The 18,769-nt window shown below is 70.2% G+C and overlaps 3 protein-coding genes across 8 annotated transcripts; 2 read left to right on the plus strand and 1 right to left on the minus strand.

Moving 5' to 3' along the window:
* Window positions 1-998: 998 nt before the first annotated feature.
* GADD45B (growth arrest and DNA damage inducible beta) lies at window positions 999-2,664 on the minus strand. The gene is made up of 4 exons (XM_040537765.1): window positions 2,459-2,664; window positions 2,260-2,361; window positions 1,822-2,035; window positions 999-1,630 (listed from the first exon to the last, which is right to left on the minus strand). Exons 1-4 carry the CDS (start codon window positions 2,494-2,496, stop codon window positions 1,517-1,519), a joined length of 468 nt encoding a protein of 155 aa, XP_040393699.1. The 5' UTR covers window positions 2,497-2,664; the 3' UTR covers window positions 999-1,516.
* A 1,707-nt stretch (window positions 2,665-4,371) lies between these two features.
* On the plus strand, window positions 4,372-7,192 carry LOC121060196 (cocaine- and amphetamine-regulated transcript protein-like). 6 transcript variants are annotated; one of them, XM_040537759.1, is made up of 5 exons: window positions 4,372-4,497; window positions 4,719-4,973; window positions 5,061-5,180; window positions 5,271-5,367; window positions 5,730-5,961. In XM_040537759.1, exons 1-4 carry the CDS (start codon window positions 4,471-4,473, stop codon window positions 5,349-5,351), a joined length of 483 nt encoding a protein of 160 aa, XP_040393693.1. In that variant the 5' UTR covers window positions 4,372-4,470; the 3' UTR covers window positions 5,352-5,367; window positions 5,730-5,961. The 6 variants fall into 6 exon arrangements, with proteins under 6 accessions (XP_040393693.1, XP_040393694.1, XP_040393695.1 ...); XM_040537760.1 differs by having other exon boundaries at window positions 5,734-5,961; XM_040537761.1 differs by having other exon boundaries at window positions 5,271-5,355.
* A 1,222-nt stretch (window positions 7,193-8,414) lies between these two features.
* Window positions 8,415-17,920, plus strand: MAP1S (microtubule associated protein 1S). The gene is made up of 7 exons (XM_040537741.1): window positions 8,415-8,568; window positions 10,590-10,691; window positions 11,537-11,619; window positions 11,728-11,868; window positions 12,299-15,506; window positions 15,619-15,836; window positions 16,331-17,920. Exons 1-7 carry the CDS (start codon window positions 8,445-8,447, stop codon window positions 16,484-16,486), a joined length of 4,032 nt encoding a protein of 1,343 aa, XP_040393675.1. The 5' UTR covers window positions 8,415-8,444; the 3' UTR covers window positions 16,487-17,920.
* The last annotated feature ends 849 nt before the right edge of the window (window positions 17,921-18,769 follow it).

Genomic DNA, 18,769 nt, shown 5'->3' on the forward strand with positions numbered 1-18,769 from the left:
CACCCCGAGCAGGACGGGGCTCCGGGAGGAGCGGTGGCTGCCGTGTCCCCCCCCCCCCCCACCTTGGCGTTGCCCTCCCAGCTGTGTCCCTGCAGCCCGGCACAGCGGTGCCAGCGCTGGCGCAGCGCCCGGCCCTGGCAGGTCCCCGCAGGGACAGGGTGTCCCCGGCCGCGTGGCTGGGTCAGGGCAGACCCCGTGGGGACATTTGGGGCCAGGGGGCAGGCACCGGTGCGGAGCAGCACAGAGCGTGTGTGCACGTGGGCGTGAGTGTGCAAACACGGGCTGGGCAGCCCCTGGAAGCAGCAGGGCAGGGGGGAGCTCAGGTCGCTGCCTCAGTTTCCCCCACGGTGATGGCTCTGCCCCTCCCCACCCCCAGGAACCCACTCTGGGGGGGGGGGGAGATCTGAAAGAAGGAGCCAGGACACCCCCTCCAAGGGGGGGGCACCCCAAGGGGCTCCACTCAGCAGCAAAGAGCCCCAGGTGCTGCTAATGCCTGGGCAGGTTTATAAGGGTGGGGGGGCCACCACCCCCCTCCCACCCCCGCAGTGGGGCTGCAGGAGGAAAGGGCAAGGCCTGAGCTGTTCCTTCCCCCCCCCCCCCCCCCCCAGGGCTGGGGGTGCAAGGCAGGGCGCTGAGCCAAGGGGGAGTCCTGGGGGTGGGGGGATTCCCTGGGAATCCTCCTCGCTGTGGGTGCTGTGAGAAAATCCCCTGGGGTGGGTGTGGGGGGATTTCCTGGCCCTGGGGGGCTCCCACGCTGCCATGTGCTATAGGGAACGGGCTCACCCATCTGTCCCCACGCTATGGGGAATCTCCAAGCCCCACCACCCTCCTTGCCCCCCCCGGGGGCTGCAGAGCCCTGCACTGGGGCAGGGGAGCCCGGAGCTGCTGCTCCCTCCCCACCCCAAAACCTGCAAAGCCAGGCAGGGCTCCCCCTGTGCACACCCTGTAGGGGCCAGGAAGGGGGGAGAAGATGAACACAGACACCAACATGGGTTTTATTGCAAATACATTTTTATTTTAAATCAGTACAAGAATAGACTCTGCAATAGATTTGGATCAGGGTCTCCAAGTGGCTTGAAGTGCAAAAACTGACCGTGGTGCTGCACGCCTGTCCCATCGCCAGCGTCGCCCCCTGGAAAAAAGTTCATCTGCGAATCCGTCCCTCCGCAGTCCTCCATCAATCGAGTCAGGGACGCCAAAAAGAAAACAAAAAGCCCTCGTCTCCTCCCGGGGCTCCTCGGCACGGCCCCGCGGCCAAGCACGACTCCTCGGCACGGCTCCGGCGCGCGTCCCGCCGGGCCACCGGCACCGCTCGTCCTTCCCACGCCCACCGGTGCGGCCGGGCTGCTCCCTTCTCCTCTCCGGTTTTAAAAAGAAAAATGAAGAATCGGCGGGTGTTTGGGTTGGTTTGGTTTAACTGCTTGTTTCTCCTCCGTCTCCCTGCGGTTTTAGGGTTGGTTTTTCCTCCTCCTCCTCCTCCTCTTTCAGGCACCGCGCCGGGCGGCACGAGGCCGGCTCAGCGCTCCTGCAGGCAGACGTAGGGCACCCACTGGTTCCTGTCGCGGCTCTCGGCGCAGTAACTCGCCACCTCCGCCAGCCCCTGGCTCTTCCAGGCGTCCGTGTGCGGGTTCTGGGGGGGGGGGGGGGGGGGGGGGGAGCGAAAGCACGAGGTGAGCATCGCCGGCACACGGCCCCGCAGCCCCCGAGTGACTCAGGGCCACCCGGCGCGGCCGTGCATCAGCGCCACGCATCAGCGCCGTGCCGTGCATCAGCGCCGTGCCGTGCATCAGCGCCGTGCCGTGCAATCAGCGCCCCACTCACCGTGACCAGGAGGCAGTGCAGGTCGCGGGGCTCAGCGCCCGGCTCGGGGTCGCCCAGGATGGAGGCGAGGCGCTGCATGCCCGACACGCGCAGGATGTGGATGTCGTTGTCGCAGCAGAAGGCTTGGATGAGGGTGAAGTGGATCTGCAGGGCGATGTCGCCTTCGTCCTCCTCGTCCGTGGCCAGCACGCACAGCACCACGCTGTCGGGGTCTCTGCAGGGGGATGCGGCGTTAAGGGGGTGTGGGGGGGTCAGGATGGGTGCAGACCTCGCACCACGCCCCCCCCCCCGGGTACCGGAGCACGATGCCGACACCCCAATGCACCCCAGCGTGCTGATACCAACAGGAACACGACCCTTACACCCTCCCCAAAAAAAAACATTGCCCCCCACTTCCCCAAGCCCCCCCAGCCCCGGAGGGCCCCCCCGGCCACTCACACGTTCATCAGCTTGGCGGACTCGTAGACGCCCACGGTGAGCCGGTCCTGCCGCTGCGCCGCCACCAGCACCCGCTCCACCGCCTCGCTCACCGCCTGCATCCTGGGGGGGGACACAAGGGGGGGGGTCCGGTGAGCGGCTACGGAGCTGCCGGACCCCCCCCCCCCAGCCCCGGGTCGCGCCCCTCCCCCCAGCTTACTTGCTGCTATCGCAAGGCACCAGCTCCTCCAGGGTCATGGTGCAATTGTAATCCAGCGGGCGCAAGAAAAAGCCCGAGAGGGATAATCCAAGAAGCGGCGAGGCTCGTTGGTGTCGCGCTGTCGCGATATCGCTGTCGCTGTCGCGGTGTCGCTGTCGCGATATTCCCCCAGCAGCCGACGTCCGCCGCCTGCCGCAGCCGAGCTCGTTCTGAGCCGCGCCGCGCCCGGCGCCTCCTTTTATAGCCTCCCGCGGGCGGGGCGGGGCGGCGCGCGGCGGCCCCCGCGGCGCCCATTGGCTGGGGCGGAGGGCGGGCGGCGCGATGATTGGCGGCCCGAGGGGGCGCCCCACGTGGGGCGCGTTGGGCTGCGGGGAAACCCCCGCCCCGAAACTTGCCCCCCCCCCGCCGGGACCGGGAACGGCGCGGGGGGGGGGGAGAGCATGGGGGGGGGGGGGCACCTGGGGGGGGGTGCACCGGGGGGGGGAGCTGCACCGGGGGGGGGGGCTGGGGGGGTCCTTTGCAAAGTGGGGGGGGGGGCTGGGGGGGGCGGTTTTTGCAATATGGGGGGGGGGACGGTCCGTGCACTGGGGGGGGCACGGGGGGTGGGCTTTGCAAAGGGGGGGGCACGCTCCGTGCGTTGGGGGGGCACCGGGGGGGTTGCACTGGGGGGGCTGCACTGGGGGGGGCGGTTTTTTGCAATGGGGGGGGGGGGGGGAAACGACACGGTCCGTGCATTGGGGGGGGGGACACGACCGGGGGGGGGCTTTGCAATGGGGGGGAGCACGCTCCGTGCATTGGGGGCTGCACCGGGGGGGTGGGCGCACTGGGGGGGGGGGCTCTTTGCAACGTGGGGGGGGCACGCTCCGTGCGTTGGGGGGTTGCATGGGGGGGGGCGGTTTTTTTGCCATAGGGGGGGGGGGGAAACGGTCCGTGCATTTGGGGGGGGATGCACTGGGGGGGGGCTCTTTGCAACGTCGGGGGGGCACGCTCCGTGCGGGGGGGGGGGGGGGGAGCGCGCATCGGGGGGGGTTTGCACTGGGGGGGCCGTTTGTGCAATATGGGGGGGGGCACGCTCCGTGCAGGGGGGGTCGCACCGGGGGGGTTGCACCGCGGGGCCGTTGTTTTTTGCAGGGGGGGGGGCCACGCTCCGTGCGTGGGGGCCGTGCACGGGGGGGCTCCGAGCGCCGCTGCGCCCCCGTGCGGGGGGGGCGGGATGGGGGGGGGGGCTCGGAGCTTGCTCGGGCCCCGCTCGGAGCCTGGGGCTGGGGCGGGCGGCGGCTGCCACCTGCCGGGGGGGGGGGGACGGGACAGGACCGGGACCCCCCCGGGACCCAGCTCCGTCTGGGCCCATTCGGTGGTGGTGGTAGTCAGGGAAACGGTTGGTTTATTTCGATTTTCTTTCTTTTTTATTTTATCGTTTATCGCATTTTTTCTTTTAGTTTTTCTGGTGTTTTGTTTTCCTCTTTTTCCTTTTCTTTTCTTTTCTTTTCTTCCCTTTTCTTTTCTTCCCTTTTCTTTTCTTTTCTTCCCTTCCCTTCCCTTCTCTTCTCTTCCCTTCTCTTCTCTTCCTCCTTTTTTCTCCTTTTTTCTCCTTTTTTCTCCTTTTTTCTCCTTTTTTCTCCTTTTTTCTCCTTTTTTCTCCTTTTTTCTCCTTTCTTTTTCCTTTTTCCTTTTTTTTTACTTTTTCCTTCTTTTCTCTTTCCTTTTTCCGTTCCTTTTTTAGTTTTCCTCTTGTTTCCTTTTCCTTTTCTCTTTTCGCTCTATTCCGCTGTTATTTCGTTATTTTATCACCTCCCTGCCCCCCCCCGCCCGCAGCCCTTCGCCCCCCCCACCCACCAGGGGGCGCCAGAGGCCGCGCTGGCGGCGCTCTGCCCCCTTCTCGCTGCTTTCCCGCCGCACAGCCCGCTGGGACTTGTAGTCCCCCCTCGCCCCGCCCCCTCCCGCGCCGAGGGGGCTGGGGACTGCATTACCCAGGGGGCGCCGCGCGGGGGGGAACCCGGCGGTACCGGGACATGGCCGGGAGAGCCCCGGGGCCGCGGGTAGGCACCGGGACGGCCCCGGGACGGGGCTGGGGGGGGGGGGGCGGGGCGGGGCGGGGCGGGACGGGGCTGGGGGGGGTCGGCACCGGCCCGGGGGGCACCGGGAGGACCGGTGGGGACCGGGGACACCGGGCTCTGTGCGCTCCGGTGCCGTGCTCGGTACCCGATGCCCGGTGCCCGGTCGGTGCCGCTGCCCCCCCCCCCCCCCGTGCCCCCCTCAGGATGCTCCGGGGACCCCAACGTGGAGCGTGACCCCCAGCGAGGAGGAGGAGGAGGAGGAGGAGGAAGAGGAGGAAGGCTCCCGGGGGGGCTCCCCCGGTTCGGGCCGGTTCCGCCCCCCGGGGGGGCCGAGGGGACGGCAGGGCCCCGCTGCCCCCCCCCGCGCCCCCCACAAGGCGGCGGAGCCCCCCCCCGCTGCGAGGCAGAGGAGGAGCGCGAAGGGCGAGCGGGCGCCCTGCTCCCCCTGGCCCCCCCAGGTGAGTGCCCGGTTCACGGTCCCCCCCCCCCCCGCCCAAATTTTGGGCCCCCCCCCGGTCCAGACCCCCTCTAACGGGTGCTGCCGGCAGCTGGCGCCCCCCCCGTGGCCCCACGTCCCGTGGGAGGAAGAGGAGGAGGAGGAAGGCGCCTTGGCGGCCATGCTGATGGGCTGGTACATGAGCGGCTACCACACCGGCTTCTACGTGGTACGGGGGGGCTGGGGGGGCAACGAGGGCTTGGGGGGGGGGGGCCTGGAGGAGCCCCCCCGTGACCCTTCCCCGGTTTTTGTGCTCCAGGGTCTCCGGGAGGGCCGGGCGGAGGCCGCCGAGTGCCCAGCGAGGCCGTGCTGCCGGCAGAAGAAGTCCCCCCGCAGCTAGGAGGGTAGGGGGGCAGGTGGGTTTGGGGGGGGACGGGGAGGGAGCCCCCCCCCCCTCTGGGCTCCTCGGGGGGTCCTGGCATCGCAGCGCAGCCCTGCTGTGGCGGGGGGGCCTCTGGGGGGGCTGGCAGGGCTGCGGGATGCGAAGGGAGGTGGGGGACCCCGCAGGGACCCCACAGGTTCCGGGGGGGGGCGTGCAGGAACCTTGCAGGAATGTGGGGACGTCGAGGGGGGGTGGGGGTCCACGGGGGGGCTGCGGGATGTGGGGAGAGCCGGGGGGGCTGTGGGATGATATGGGGGGGGACGGACCTGGGGACAGGGGAGCTGGGGTTCCCCGTTGCTCCTTCCCTGCTGCTCACCTGTGTCTGCTTCCCTCCAGCCAGATCCGTCCCCCTGCGCCCTGCTGGTGTCACCGCGCCTTCAGGAGTCCCCGGCCCCACAGATTTGGGAGTCCCGGCCCCACAAATCCTCGTGGCGAAGAGGAGGGGAGCAGCCTTCATCCCCCCCCCGGTGGGTTCAGCATCAGAGCCCTGTCTGGGGGCTGTCCCCCAAGCTCCGTCCCGTATCTGTCCCTCCCTGCAGCTCCTCGGGAATAAAACCTGTCTGCGAGACGCGCGCTGGTGGCGAGGGGTCCCTGCACCTCCCACCCCGCGGCCCCCAGCCCCGGGGGGGCGCCGGATGCGCCCGCCGCAGCCGTGTTTGCTCAGGGAATTGGCCGCGGCGCTGACGTCCGTCCCGCGGCCCCCGCAGGTCCCAGGGGACGGCGTCACCGGGGACGTGTCCCCAACCCCCCCTTCCCTCTTGATGTCAGCTCCGAGTCCGGGGGGCTGCGGGGGGACACCCCGCAGACGGGCGCCCGCTCCCCGTCTGCGTCAGCGGGTGTTTGCCCCCCGCCCGCGGGCTGCAGGGGGGGGGTTATAAAGCCGGACGAGCAGCCGGGGCCGCATCCTGCACCATGGCCAGCGCCTGGCTCTGCCTGCTCTGCGTGGCCGGCTCCGGCCTCATCCTGCTGGGCTCCGGGGAGCCGGGGCTGCGGCCGGCCCCGCGCCAGGAGGAGACGGAGCTGGTAGGGGGCCGGGGGGAGCGGGGCCGGGGCTCCGGGCACCTTGGGGTGCTCCTGGAGTACCTCATTTAGGGGCTGGTTCTGCAGGCGCCCAAGGTTTTGGGGTGCGGGGGTGCCCTGCTGCCGGTTGCTTTCCTGCTTTGGGGTCTGGGTGCTTTGGGGGATCGCTTTTGGGTTCATCCCAGCAGCTCTGTTAGGGGAGGGTGTTAGAAAATTAATATTTTCGGTGGGACATGGGAATTTGCAGCTTTTGCCTGTTTTTCTCTGTGGTCCGGGTGCGTGGGGGCGACGCTGGGGGGGGTTTGGGGGTGTGACGGTGCCGTGGTGCAGGTCGAGGCGCTGCAGGAGGTGCTGGAGAAGCTGCGGAGCCGGGAGCTGCCGGCGGCCAAGAAGAAGCTGGGCCGGGTGCCCTCGGTACGGCCGGGCAGGGGGTGCTGGGTGCTCGGGGTTGGATGGGGGGGGGACCAGACCCCGCTGCGGGGCTGAGCCCCAGTGACGGGATCGGTCCCGCAGTGCCAGCCCCGGGAGCCCTGCGCGGTGCGGATGGGGGCGCGCTTCGGGACGCGCTGCAGCTGCCCCCCCGGCACCGCCTGCAACCTCCACGTCCTCGAGTGCTCCTGAGGGGCCGGGCGCAGCGGGGTACCCGGGGACGGTGCCGCCGCCTGGATGCTGCTGGTCCCTGCCTCGTCGGGGGGGCGGGATGACCTCCTCTCCCCCCCAGCTCCCGCCAGCGGGTGCTGCTGGGGGGCCCTGGGGTGCATTAAAGGCCTTGGATCCCGGCTGCTGCCTGCTCTGTTGGGGGGGGGGGGGGGTCCTGCGGTGCCACCTCTGGGTGCTGGGGAAGTTATTTGGGAACGGGCTGGGGGCTGCGAGGGGGCTTCGCTGCCCACCCGGCCCCATCCTGCTCAGTGACGCGCTGCACAGTGCGTCCCCTGCACCATGCACTGCGCAGCCTGCGCTGGTCAGCAGCTGCTTGGTGCTGCACTGCGTGGCTGCTGCGCTGCGCTGCACACCCCCTGCACAGCACAGCGGTGCACAGCGCATCCCTGCACTGCATCGCGCTGCACTGCCTATTGCTATGCCACCCAGCCCTACCCTGCACTGCACCCTGACGCTGCATTGCACCCTCCTGGCCCTGCGCCGCAGCGCTGCACTGCGCCCGCCCTGCACCGCCCTGCACTCCCACACTGCACTGCACCGGCACTGTACCCCAGCACTGCATTGCACCCTCACAGCCCTGCACCCCAATGCTGCACTGCATTGCGTTGCACCCTCCTGGCTCTGCACCCCAGCACTGCATTGCACCTGCCCGTCTCTCTACGCTGCCCCGCACCGCAGCACTGCATTGCACTACACTGCACCCGCCCTGTACTGCACCCTCCTGGTCTTGCACTGCACTGCACCCACCCTGCACCCCAACGCTGCGTTGCACCGCATCGCACCCTCCTGGCTCTGCAGCCCCGCACTGCATTGCACCCGCCCTGCACCCCAACGCTGCGTTGCACGGCATTGCACCCTCCCGGCCCTGCACCGCCCTGCACCCCAATGCTGCGTTGCACCGCATCGCACCCTCCTGGCTCTGCACCCTAGCACTGCGTTGCACTGTATTGCATTGCACTGCGCTGCTCTGCACCCACCCTGCACCCCCACCCTGCCCTGCACCCTCTTGGTCCTGCACCCCGTGTTGCATTGCACTGCATTGCACCCCCCTTGCACCCCCGCACTGCCCTGCGCCCTCCCGGCCCCGCACCCCGTGTTGCACTGCATGCACCGCACCGCACCGCACCGCACCGCACCCCCACCCCGCCCATCCCTCCGCCGCGCGGGCCCCACCACCCCGACCCCGCCCTGCCATCGCCCCTTTAACCCTCCCCCTCCTCTCCCCCGCCCCTCCCTCCCCGGTCCCCTCCGCGCTCCCCCATTGGCCCGCGGTGACGTCAGCGGGCGGGGCCCGGCCGAGCGCTGCCGCGGGGCGGGGCCGGCGGGAGGAGGCGGCGGCGGCGGCGGCGGCGGCTGCGGGGGGCGCCCAAGATGGCGGCGGCGGCGGCTCCGGGCCCCGCGGCGGGGCCGCGCCGCTTCTCGCTGCTGGCGATCGTGGGCGGCGGCTGCCACCGGCCCGGGCTGCTGGCGGCCGCGCTGCAGCAGCTGGAGCGAGGTGAGCCCGGGGGGAGCTCCCCGGTCCCGGCCCCGGCCCCGGCCCCGGCCCCGGCCCCGCGTGGCTGAGCCCCGCCGCCGGGAGCGGGGCCGTCGGGGGGTCCGGCCCCCCCCCCTCCCCACCACACACACACCGGGGGCTGCTCCCGTGGGGCCTCCGCGGGTGGGGCCGTGGCCTGCGGGGGGGGGGGCTGCAATGGGGGCTGCGGAGAGGTGGGAGCCGCGGGATCTGCCCCGGGGATCTGCCCCCGGGGACCCGGGATCTGCCCCAGGATCCACGGGAGCTGCCCCGTCTCCTGCCCCAGGGACCCGGGATCATCCCTGGGATGTGGCCCTGGATCCCCAGGATCTGCCCCCAGCATCTCCGGGATCTGCCCCATCTCCTGCCCCAGGATTCCTAGGATCTTCTCCGGGATCCCCAGGATCTGTCCTGTCTAATGCCCCAGGGACCCAGGATCTGCCCCATCTCCTGCTCTGGATCCCCAGGATTTGCCCCATCTCCTGCCCCAGGCCCCCGGGATCTGCCCCTGGATCCCTGGATCTGTCCCTGAATCCCCGGGATCTGCCCTATCTGATGCCCCAGGGACCCGGGATCTGCCCCCCCAGATCCTCAGGATCTGCCCCATCTCCTGCTCTGGATCCCCTGGATCTGCTCTCCCAAGATCCTTAGGATCTGCCCGTCAGATCCCCAGCATCTGTCCCCCCCCAGATCCCCAGCATTTGTCCCCTCCAGATCCTCAGGATCTGCTCCATCTCCTGCCCCAGTCCTCTGGGATCTGCCTCCCCCGGTCTCCAGGATCTGCCCCATCTCCAGCCCCGGGGACCTGGAATCTGCCCCCCCAGATCCCCGGAATCTGCCCCGTCTCCTCCCCCAGGGATCAGCACCCCAGATCCCCAGGATCTGCCCCTGTTCCTGCCCCAGATGTGCGGTACCCCCACCCCTTATCCCTACCCTCCAGCCCCACCCCCAGCATTTGCCCCCCCCTCTCCCCCCCCCCTCCTGCCCCTTTAGGATCTGCCCCAGGCTCTGGGGGCTGTGGCTGCGCCCCTGCGCCCCCGTCCCCTCCCCTCGTCACCCCCTGGGGCCAGGACCCCCCCTCGTGTCCCCACGGGACCCGGCCCCACGCGAGGCCGTGGCCAAACCCCCGGCCACCCCCAGCACCGCTGGGGAACCCCCCGAAAACGGCCCCGGCTGCGCCCCAACGCTCGCCAGCGCCTTGTGCAACCCCGGTGGCCTTGCGCCATCGCCCACCGGGGGGGAGCCGTTGGCGGGCGGCAGCGGTTGCGGCCCCCCCCAGGAACCCACCCCCCCCCCCCCCGGCACCGGGGGTGCTGGGGGCTGCTGGGGTTTGGGGCTGCTGCCTGGGTAGGGGGCTTCCAACCCCTGCTATGGGAGCAGGGAGCACCCAGACCTCCGGCACCGCTAATTGCCTTAATTACCGCCTTTGAAGAGGTGCCGGGGAGGCGCTCCCGTAGCCCCAGGGGATGAGGTTTGGGCTGGCAGAGGCGGCGCGGCCGTGAGTCACCGCGCGAGGTGCACGCGCCACCGGCACCAGCATCGCAGCGGGGACCCCAAACCGGGGACCCCGCCCTGGGAACCCCACGCCGGGGACCCCACGCCGTCCCCGTCCCCCGTGGCGTGCTCCTGGGGTCTGGATGGCAGCGGCGTCTCCCCAGAATTGAGCTGCCACCTGGGGGTGTTGGGGGGAGCTGCTCTGCTCCGTGTCCCACCCGGAGAAAAGCCCCACGGGTGTCGGTGACACCAGCACGGCCCCCGTGCCACGTCCCCAGGATCAGGGTTATATGGGAAGGGGATCAGGTAAGACGGGAAGGGGGATCGGGGTGGATGTGGGGGGACAGTCCCCACCGTGGCTGTGTGGGCAGCGAAACCATCCCCTTCTTTAGCCTGCGCCGTGCACAAGGTGACAGCGGGGGCTAGGAGGAGGGGGTGACACGCGCTGCGGGACGGGGACGGGGCTCTGCGCGGGGGGCAGCAGGCGCTGAGGTCGCCGTGCCCCGCAGGGATCCGCTCCTGGGACATCGACCTCACCTCCTGCAACCTGGACGAGCAGCTGAAGCTCTTCGTCTCCCGCCACTCCGCCACCTTCTCCAGCATCGTCAAAGGTAAAAAGGGGGGGGGGGGCACTCGGGGGGGCACCCGGAGGGGGCAACGGCCCCCAGATGGCTCCGTCGGCGGGGTCCTCGCCTGCCCCCGCGGCGGTGCCAAGTTCACGCGTCCCCGGAGGGCTCGGGGTGCTCCCTGCGAGCCCCGAGCTGCTTCTGTAAAACCCTTTTTGTGCTGAGACGGTGTCGGCCGCCGCCACTTCGTGCCCCTGGGGCTGAGCCCCGCGATTCCCACGTGGAAAACCCTGGAAAACCGCTTCCTTCGTGGCCACGGCGTCCCCTGCCCCCGGGGGGGCACCGGCGCTGGCTTCAAGGGCTGCGGTTTCTCGAGGGGCCGCAGCGCCGGCACATCGTGTGTGTCCCCCCCCCCCCGCCCCATGCTCTCAAGTTGGCACCCGTGGGGTTGTCCCCGTCCCCTGATTGTCCCCAGCAGGGGCTCAGCTGGGTTTTTCCCCACTCCTGGGGGCGGCGGGTGTTTGGGCAGGGGGGGGGTGAAGCCCCCAGACCGCAGGGAACATCCGATGATGGGGACAGAGGGGCTGCCCCGGCCCGGCCACCCCCCTTTTCCTCCGCTCCCCGCGGCAGGAAGGACGTGGGAAGCGCGGCGGATCCTCCCGCATCCCGGCCGGTGGCTGTCCCTCTTCCGCAGGGGAAACGGGCAGGATCCGTCCCTGCCCCGGCTGTCCCCGTGCTGGGCGTTTTTCTGTCCGTCCCCCCCAGCCCAACATGGCTTGGGGGTGTCCCCTGGGGGCATCCACACCTGGGGGGGGGGGGAGAGGGGTCCTGCTGGGACCCACCCCCAAGCATTTTGGTGCTGGGCCGGGTGGCAGCCGTCGTCCCCGCAGGTCAGCGGACCCTCCACCACCGTGGCGATGTGCTGGAGACCCTGGTGCTGCTCAACCCCTCCGACAAGTCCCTGTGCGACGAGGTGAGCTGGGAGGGGGGGGGGGGGAGGCTGCGGGATGCTCACAGAGTGAGGGGGGGGACGTGTGGGGGGGGTTTAAAGGCGTCCTCACGTCCCCCTCCCCGTCCCCAGCTGCGAAACCTCATCACGGACGTGTCGCAGCACAAGCTGCTGGTGTTCGCGGGGCCCTGCGTGGAGGAGACGGGCGAGCTGATGCTGCAGACGGGCTGCTTCTCCCTGCGGGACTTCATCCAGATCTTCACCGACAAGGAGGTGCGGGGACGGGCCGCCGAGGGAGGGGGGGGGGGCAGCGTGCTGTGCCGTGCCGTGCCGTCTGCTCACGTTCCCGGCGTCTCAGCAGGGAGCCGGGCACGGCGGTGGAGCGAGGGGGAGCTGGCCGAGTGTCGGTGCTGCAGCCACATCCCTCTGTCTGCTGCGGGGGGGGGGGGGTGGATTGGCTGTATCCTGACCCTGAGCACCGGTGGTGGGTGTAAACCTGGGATCGACACCCCGTGGGCATCGTGTTTGCAGCCAGCAGTGGGAGTGGGACAGGGCTGTGGGGTCCCCAAAACCCCCAGGGGAAGGGTGCGCTGTGCTTGCAGAGGGAGGCGGCAGCCCCATCTCAAGGGACCCCGGGTGCCCCGTGCCGGGCGGCGCGAGCAGGGTCCTGCCTGAAGCTCCGTCTATCCCCGTCCCCTCGCAGGTCGGGGAGATCCTGAGCTCCGCGGACCCCTCGGCCAAGGCCAGGCTGACCATCAGCTGCCCCGACTTCGGGGAGTGGAAGGACTCGGGCTTGGACCACCACAACCTCCAGGACTTCATCGAGCTGCGCTACAACCCGGGCTGCATCCTGCCCGAGATGGAGGGGCTGGAGGAGTTCATGGAGTACCTCTCGGAGTCGCTGGAGCCCCAGTCCCCCTTCGACCTCCTCGAGCCCCCCACCATGGTCGGCTTCCTCAAGCTCTCCAAGCCCTGCTGCTATATCTTCCCGGGCGGGAGAGGGGACTCGGCTTTCTTCGCCGTCAACGGTTTCAACGTGTTGGTCAACGGGGGCTCCAACCCCAAGTCGTCCTTCTGGAAGCTGGTCCGGCACCTGGACCGCATCGACTCCATCCTGGTGACGCACGCGGGCACGGACAGCCTGCCCGGCGTCAACAGCCTGCTGCAGAGGAAGCTGGCCGAGCTGGAGGAGGACCCGTCCTCGCAGGGCTCGCAGGGCAACGGGGACTGGGCCAAGAACCTCATCTCCCCGGAGCTGGGCGTCGTCTTCCTCAACGCCTCCGAGAAGCTGAAGGCCATCGAGGGCAACTCGCGGGTGCTGAAGAGCTGCGACGAGGCCGCCCTGACCCTGCACTACCTGGAGAAGTTGGGCATCCGCCCCAACCCGCTGGCCCGCGACGGCAGCCCCCGCGTGGAGCCCACCGTCCTCTTCCAGAAGATGGGAGTGGGCCGGCTGGACATGTACGTCCTCAACCCCGTGAAGGGCACCAAGGAGCTGGAGTTCCTCCTGCAGCAGTGGTCGGGCGACGGCTACCCCAAGGAGCAGGAGCTGCCCCTGCAGTGCCTCACCTCCGTCTGCGCCCTGCTCGTCTGGCACCCCGTCAGCCCCTCCGAGAAGATCATCCGCGTCCTCTTCCCCGGCTGCACGCCCCAGGCCCGCATCCTGGAGGGGCTGGAGAAGGTGAAGCACCTGGAGTTCCTCAAGCACCCCGTGGTCACCAAGAACGACCTGAAGGGGCCCTCGGCGCCCCAGCCCGAGAAGCAGCTCAAGCAGAGGAGGACGGAGAGCAAGGAGAGCCTCAAGTCGTCCTCCAAGCTCAGCCTGGTGGACGCCGGGGCGCCCGTGCCGAAGGAGAAGGCCCCGAAGGCGGAGAAGAAGGAGGTGAAGGCGGGGACCAAGGAGAAGCCGAAACCTCCGGGGGAGATGACGAGAGTGGGGTTGGAAGAGGAGAAGGCCAAGGATGCTCGAGCCAAGCTGGACTCTTCGACGGAGAAGCTGAAAGCGGACGCCAAGCCCAAGCTGAGCAAGGAGAAAGCGGCGCCCAAGAAGGAGCCCGTGCCGCGGAAGGAGGAGAAGAAGCTGCTGAAGAAGGAGGATGGGGGGGGCGAGGCAAAGGGGGAGGCCAAGAAGGAGGTGAAGGCGGTGAAGAAGGAGGTGAAGGCTGACACGCTGCGGAAGGACGTGAAGGAGAACAAGGCAGAGCCCAAGGCTGCCGCGAAGCTCCCGGCCCGCAAAGCGCCGGTGCCGGAGGCCCGCAAACCCCCGGCCAAGGCCGGCAGCCTCAAGAAGTCCACGCTCAAGAAGGAGCCGGAGAAGCCCAAGGCCAAAGCCGCCAAGGAGCCGGGCGCCAAGAAGGAGCCGGGGGCGTCGGAGGGCTCCAAGTCCTCCTCGCCCGAGGACATGCAGCCGGCGGGCGCCTTGCCGGGGGCCGAGGGGAGGAGGAGGAAGGAGGAATCGCCGGACGAAGGCATCACCACGGCCGAGAGCGAGCTGGAGCCCTCGCCGCTGGAGAACGGGGGTGCCGGCAGGGGGCCGGATTTGGGCTGCCTGGAGAACGGCGTGGAGGACCCCGAGAGCCCCCAACGCTTCCGCTACCCCGAGGGCAGCCCCTTCAGGGCCGTCGGCCCCCCCTCGCCCCTGGCCAAGACCCCCAAGAGCGAGCGCAGCGTCATCTTCGACCTGACGCCCACCGGGCTGCTCAACCACGGCCCCGAGGGCGCCGAGGATCCCTGCGGCAGCTCCGAGGAGAAGACCCTGGAGATGATGTCCCCGGCCAGCTCGGGGCCGGCCAGCGCCGGGCACACTCCCTTCCACCAGTCGCCGGTGGAGGAAGCCGGGGAGGATCCGGGCGCCGGCGCCACCAAGCAGCCCAACACCCCCTGGCCGCCGGGCGCGGGCCGAGCCTCGCACGACAGCTCGGGCTCCTCGCAGGAGAAGCAGGCGGGCTGCCTGTCCCTCAGCCCCTTCAAGGACGACGTCCCCAACGTGTCGCCCACCATCACCACCCCGTCGCTGCCGGCCGAGGTGGGCTCCCCGCACTCCACCGAGGTGGACGAGTCGCTCTCGGTCTCCTTCGAGCAGGTTCTGCCCCCCGTCAGCGAGTCCCCCCAGGAGGAGGGCGCCCGGCCCCGCGGGGCCGGCGGCACGCCGGAGCCCGAGCCCGCGGCCACCAAGGGGGGGATGTCCCTGCCCCTGCGGCCCTGCCACCACCAGCACCACCCGCCGCGGCACGGCCGCCGCTCCGACTCGCCCCACGACGTCGACCTGTGCCTGGTGTCGCCCTGCGAGTTCGAGCATCCCAAATCGGGGCGCTCGCCCGCCGCCAGCCCCCGGGACTTGTCGGACAGCGACCCCTCGCAGGAGCTGGCGCAGCCCCCGGCGCGCCGCCGCGGCCGGGCCCCCCCTCCAGCGGGCGAGACGCCCCCCACCTCCGTCAGCGAGTCGCTGCCCACCCTCTCCGATTCCGACGTCCCGCCGGCCACCGAGGACTGCCCCTCCATCCTGGCCGACGGGCTGGAGTCGGACGAGGACTCGGAGCAGCCCCCCCGCGGCCCCCCCAGGCCCCGCGACCCTCTGCCGGCCCCCATGAAGGACCCCTGCCCCATCCCCGCCCAGCCCGGCATCTGCATGGTGGACCCCGAGGCGCTGCCCAAGAAGGAGCCCCCCGGCAAGGCCAAGCGCACCCCGTCCCGCGTGGGCTCGGCGCCCGCCGGCCCCAAAACCGAGACCCCCAAGCCCACCGGCCCGGCCACCAAGGGCAGGGCTCCCCCCCCCGCCAGCTCGGGCCGCGACGCCGGGGACAAGGCCAGGCTGCCCCCCGGGGACAAGAAGGGCCCCCCCGGTGGCACCGCGACGGCACGCGGCGCTGGAGCCAAGCCGCTGGCAGGAGCCGGCCGGGCGTCCCCGGCAGGTACGGGGCTGGGGAGGGGGGCACGGGGACACCGGTGGGGGGAAATTTTGGGGCTGGGGGCGGCTGGGGGCTGCTTCTCGCTGCCCCTAGAGCTGTGTCCTTATCCCTACAGGCTCACGTGCTGCGGCCCCCCCCGGCCCCCCCGTCTACGTGGACCTGGCGTACCTGCCGGGCTCGTGGAGCGCCCGCACGGTGGACGAGGAGTTTTTCCGGCGCGTGCGCTCCCTCTGCTACGTGGTGAGCGGCGACGACCACCTGAAGGAGGGCGTCCTGCGGCCCATCCTGGACGCCCTGCTGGCCGGCAAGCACCAGTGGGGCACCGACACCCAGGTGAGCCCCCCCTCGGGCGTGTGTGTGTGTCCCCCGCCCCCCCCCCCCCCTTCCGCGAGAACGCAGCGAGCGGAGGGGATGGAGCATCCCCGCGGTGGCATCCGTCCCCTCCTGGCTCGTTTGTCCCATTCGCCGTGATGGCACGGTGCTGGGGGGGTCCCGGCTCGGTGCTGGGGGTCCCATCATGGTGCTGGGGGTCCTGGTGCGGTGATGGGTGGTCTCAGCATGCTGCTAGAGGTCCCCATTGTGGTGCTGGGGGATCCCATCACGGTGCCGGGGGTCCTGGTGCGGTGCTGGGAGGCCCACGTCGTCGTGCTGGGGGGGGTCCTGCCGTGGTGCTGGGGGGCTCCATCATGGTGCTGGGGGGGTCCTGGCGTGGTGCTGGGGGGTTCCGTCATGGTGCTGGGGGGGTCCTGGTGTGGTGCTGGGGTTTCCCGTCGTGGTGCTGGGGGCTGTCCCGTGGCGGTGACGTGGCGCCGCCGGTGTCCCCGCAGGTGACGCTGATCCCCACCTTCGACTCGCTGGTGATGCACGAGTGGTACCAGGAGACCCACGACCGGCAGCAGGAGCTGGGCATCACGGTGCTGGGCAGCAACAGCACCGTGGCCATGCAGGATGAGACCTTCCCCGCCTGCAAGGTGGAGTTCTGAGCACGGAGGCGGCGGCGTGGGCTTCATCCCCACCCTCCTCCTCCTCCTCCTCCTCCTCCTCCTCCTCTGTACTGTCCCCCCCCCCTCACCTCCCACCCAGCGGCCCCCAGCCGCTGTGGTTTGGAGGGAAGGGGGGGGAGGAAGCTGCAGGAGGGGGGGGGGAGTTGTGCCCCCCCCCCCCCAGCCTGGCAGGGGTCGCGGGGGGCCCCGCAGCACCCCCCCGTGCCGCACCGTCACGCCGCCTGGCTCGCGCACTCCTCACTCTGCACCCACCACGGCCCTGGGGGGCGAGGGACCAGCTTGGGGGGGGGGGTTGACACTGCCAGCAGGGGGGGGGGGTGACACTGCCAGCCATGGGGGGGGCGATGCTGCCCCCCCCCCCCCGGGGCAGGATCCAGCCCCTCCTGCGGCCGTGCCCGGCCAATTCCTGGCGGGCACCGCGATTGAACAGGGTAAATTTTTTTGTTGTTTGCTGTCCCCAACCCCTATCTGGAGAAGCCACTACTGCCCCCCCCCCCCGGGTACCCTGCCCTCGGGGGGGGGGGGGGGAGCTGAACCCCTCCCTGGGGGCACCACGGCCCCCCCACGGCTATGGGGCTGTGCCGAGGCTGTGGGGCGGCTGCTCCTATGGCACTACAGCGCCCGGCACCGTCCCCCACGCACGCACGGCCCCCCCAAAAAAAAATTCGGCGAAGAGCAAAGCGTTTTCCCGCCCCCCCCCCCCCCCCCCCCATCATCACCTCGTGTCCCCCCCCCCCCGGGGGCTTTGTGCTGAGACCTGGCAGCTCGCTGCACCGGGGGCTCGAAGCCCTCCTGGAAGGCTTTGAAGGAACCAAACGTCACGTGCAATTTTTAAGGGGTTTTGGGTGTGTTTTTTTTTTTTTGGGGGGGGGGGGGGACTAAGAGAAAGGAGGGGGGGGTCTGGGTCTGTCCTCCCCCCCTCCCAAGGCCCGCGGGGGCAGGCACCGCCTGCTAACAGCACGCGGGGCAAACACTAAGGGGTTGTAGGAGGCTCCTCGATGGCTCTTTTTGTAACGAGTTTTTAAGAAAAAAAAAAAAAAAAAAAAGAGAAAAATAACGTGAGAAAGGAAAAAAAAGAATAAAGGAGAGAAAAAAAAAAAAGAAAACCAAAAAAAAAAAAAAAAAAACCAAAAACAAAAACCCAAAAAACCTCCCCCAGCCCCCCCCCCCCCCCCCCAGTTCCCACGGGAGGTGATTTATCCGAGGTTGCCCCCCCCCCGGCCCCCCCCCCCGGGGCCTTTTCCTTGGGATCGTGTCTGTGTGTGGGGTGGGGGGGCCCCTTCGGTGCTTTATGGGTTTGTCTTAGCTGGGGCTGGTTTTGGGGCTGGGGGGGGGGGGGGGGTTCCCGCGCCCCCCCGGCCCGTTTTCGGTGGATTTGTTGGAAGCGAGCATTAAAGAGAGGCTGCGCCCGGCTGCTGCCGCCTCGTCTCGGGGGGGGGGGGGCTTCGGGGGGGGGGGCTTGGGGTGGGAAGGGGAGGGGGTAAGGCTTTGGGGGGGTGTAGGGTGGGATATAGGGGGTGTGGGAGGGGGGGCTGCAAGGTTGGGGACTGCAGAATGGGATGGGGGCCGCAGGTTTGGGATGGGGGGCTGTGGGTTTGGGGGGGTTGGAGGGTGGGATGGGGGCTGCGGGTTTTTGGGGGGGGGGGGTTTCGGGTGGGATGGGGGCTATGAGCTGAGATGGGGGCTGCAAAATAGGGTGCGGGTTGCAGGGCTGGGGGGCTACAGGAGGGGATGGGGGCTGCGGGGTGGGGTGGGGGCTGCGGGGCTGGGGGGGCTGCGGGGTGGGGTGGGGGCTGGGGGGGCTGCAGCGTGGGACAGGGACTGTGGGGTGGGACGGGGGCTGCAGGGTTGGGGGGGCTGCGGGGTTGGGCTGCGGGAGGGGATGGGGGAGCTGCAGGGTGGGGTGGGGGCTACGAAATAGGGTGGGGGCTGCGGGGTTGGGGGGCTGCAGGGTGGGACGGGGACTAGGACGGAGGCTGTAGGGTTGGGCAGGCCGTGGGATGGGGGGGGGGGGCTACGGGGTTGGGGGGGGGCTGCAGGATGGGACGGGGGCTGCGGGGTGGGACGGGGGCTGCGGGGGGGGGATGGGGATTGCGGGTTTGGGGGGGGGCTGCGGGGTGGGACGGGGGCTGTGGTGTGCGATGGGAATTGCGGGGTTGGGGGGGGGGCTGTGGCGTGGGATGGGGCTGCGGGGGCCGCGGCGCGGGGTGGGGGGGGTTCGGGGGGGGGGTTCGGGGCTGCCGCGCGGCGCTGCGGGGCGGG

This window comes from Cygnus olor, chromosome 26 (assembly GCF_009769625.2).
Source record: "Cygnus olor isolate bCygOlo1 chromosome 26, bCygOlo1.pri.v2, whole genome shotgun sequence".
Lineage (NCBI taxonomy): Eukaryota > Metazoa > Chordata > Aves > Anseriformes > Anatidae > Cygnus > Cygnus olor.

What these genes read in the sequence shown, in the direction of transcription:
- GADD45B (XM_040537765.1), bottom strand. Translation starts at nt 2,496, where the DNA reads ATGACCCTGGAGGAGCTGGTGCCTTGCGATAGCAGCAA. An exon ending in GTGCCTTGCGATAGCAGCAA is followed by an intron (nt 2,362 to 2,458) that starts GTAAGCTGGGGG and finishes GTCCCCCCCCAG; the next exon opens with GATGCAGGCGGTGAGCGAGG. An exon ending in TGCACTGCCTCCTGGTCACG is followed by an intron (nt 1,631 to 1,821) that starts GTGAGTGGGGCG and finishes CCCCCCCCCCAG; the next exon opens with AACCCGCACACGGACGCCTG.
- LOC121060196 (XM_040537759.1), top strand. Translation starts at nt 4,471, where the DNA reads ATGGCCGGGAGAGCCCCGGGGCCGCGG. An exon ending in GCTCCCCCTGGCCCCCCCAG is followed by an intron (nt 4,974 to 5,060) that starts GTGAGTGCCCGG and finishes GGGTGCTGCCGG; the next exon opens with CAGCTGGCGCCCCCCCCGTG. An exon ending in ACCACACCGGCTTCTACGTG is followed by an intron (nt 5,181 to 5,270) that starts GTACGGGGGGGC and finishes TTTGTGCTCCAG; the next exon opens with GGTCTCCGGGAGGGCCGGGC.
- MAP1S (XM_040537741.1), top strand. Translation starts at nt 8,445, where the DNA reads ATGGCGGCGGCGGCGGCTCCGGGCCCCGCGGCGGGGCCGCGCCGCTTC. An exon ending in ACAAGTCCCTGTGCGACGAG is followed by an intron (nt 11,620 to 11,727) that starts GTGAGCTGGGAG and finishes CCCCGTCCCCAG; the next exon opens with CTGCGAAACCTCATCACGGA. An exon ending in AGTGGGGCACCGACACCCAG is followed by an intron (nt 15,837 to 16,330) that starts GTGAGCCCCCCC and finishes GTGTCCCCGCAG; the next exon opens with GTGACGCTGATCCCCACCTT.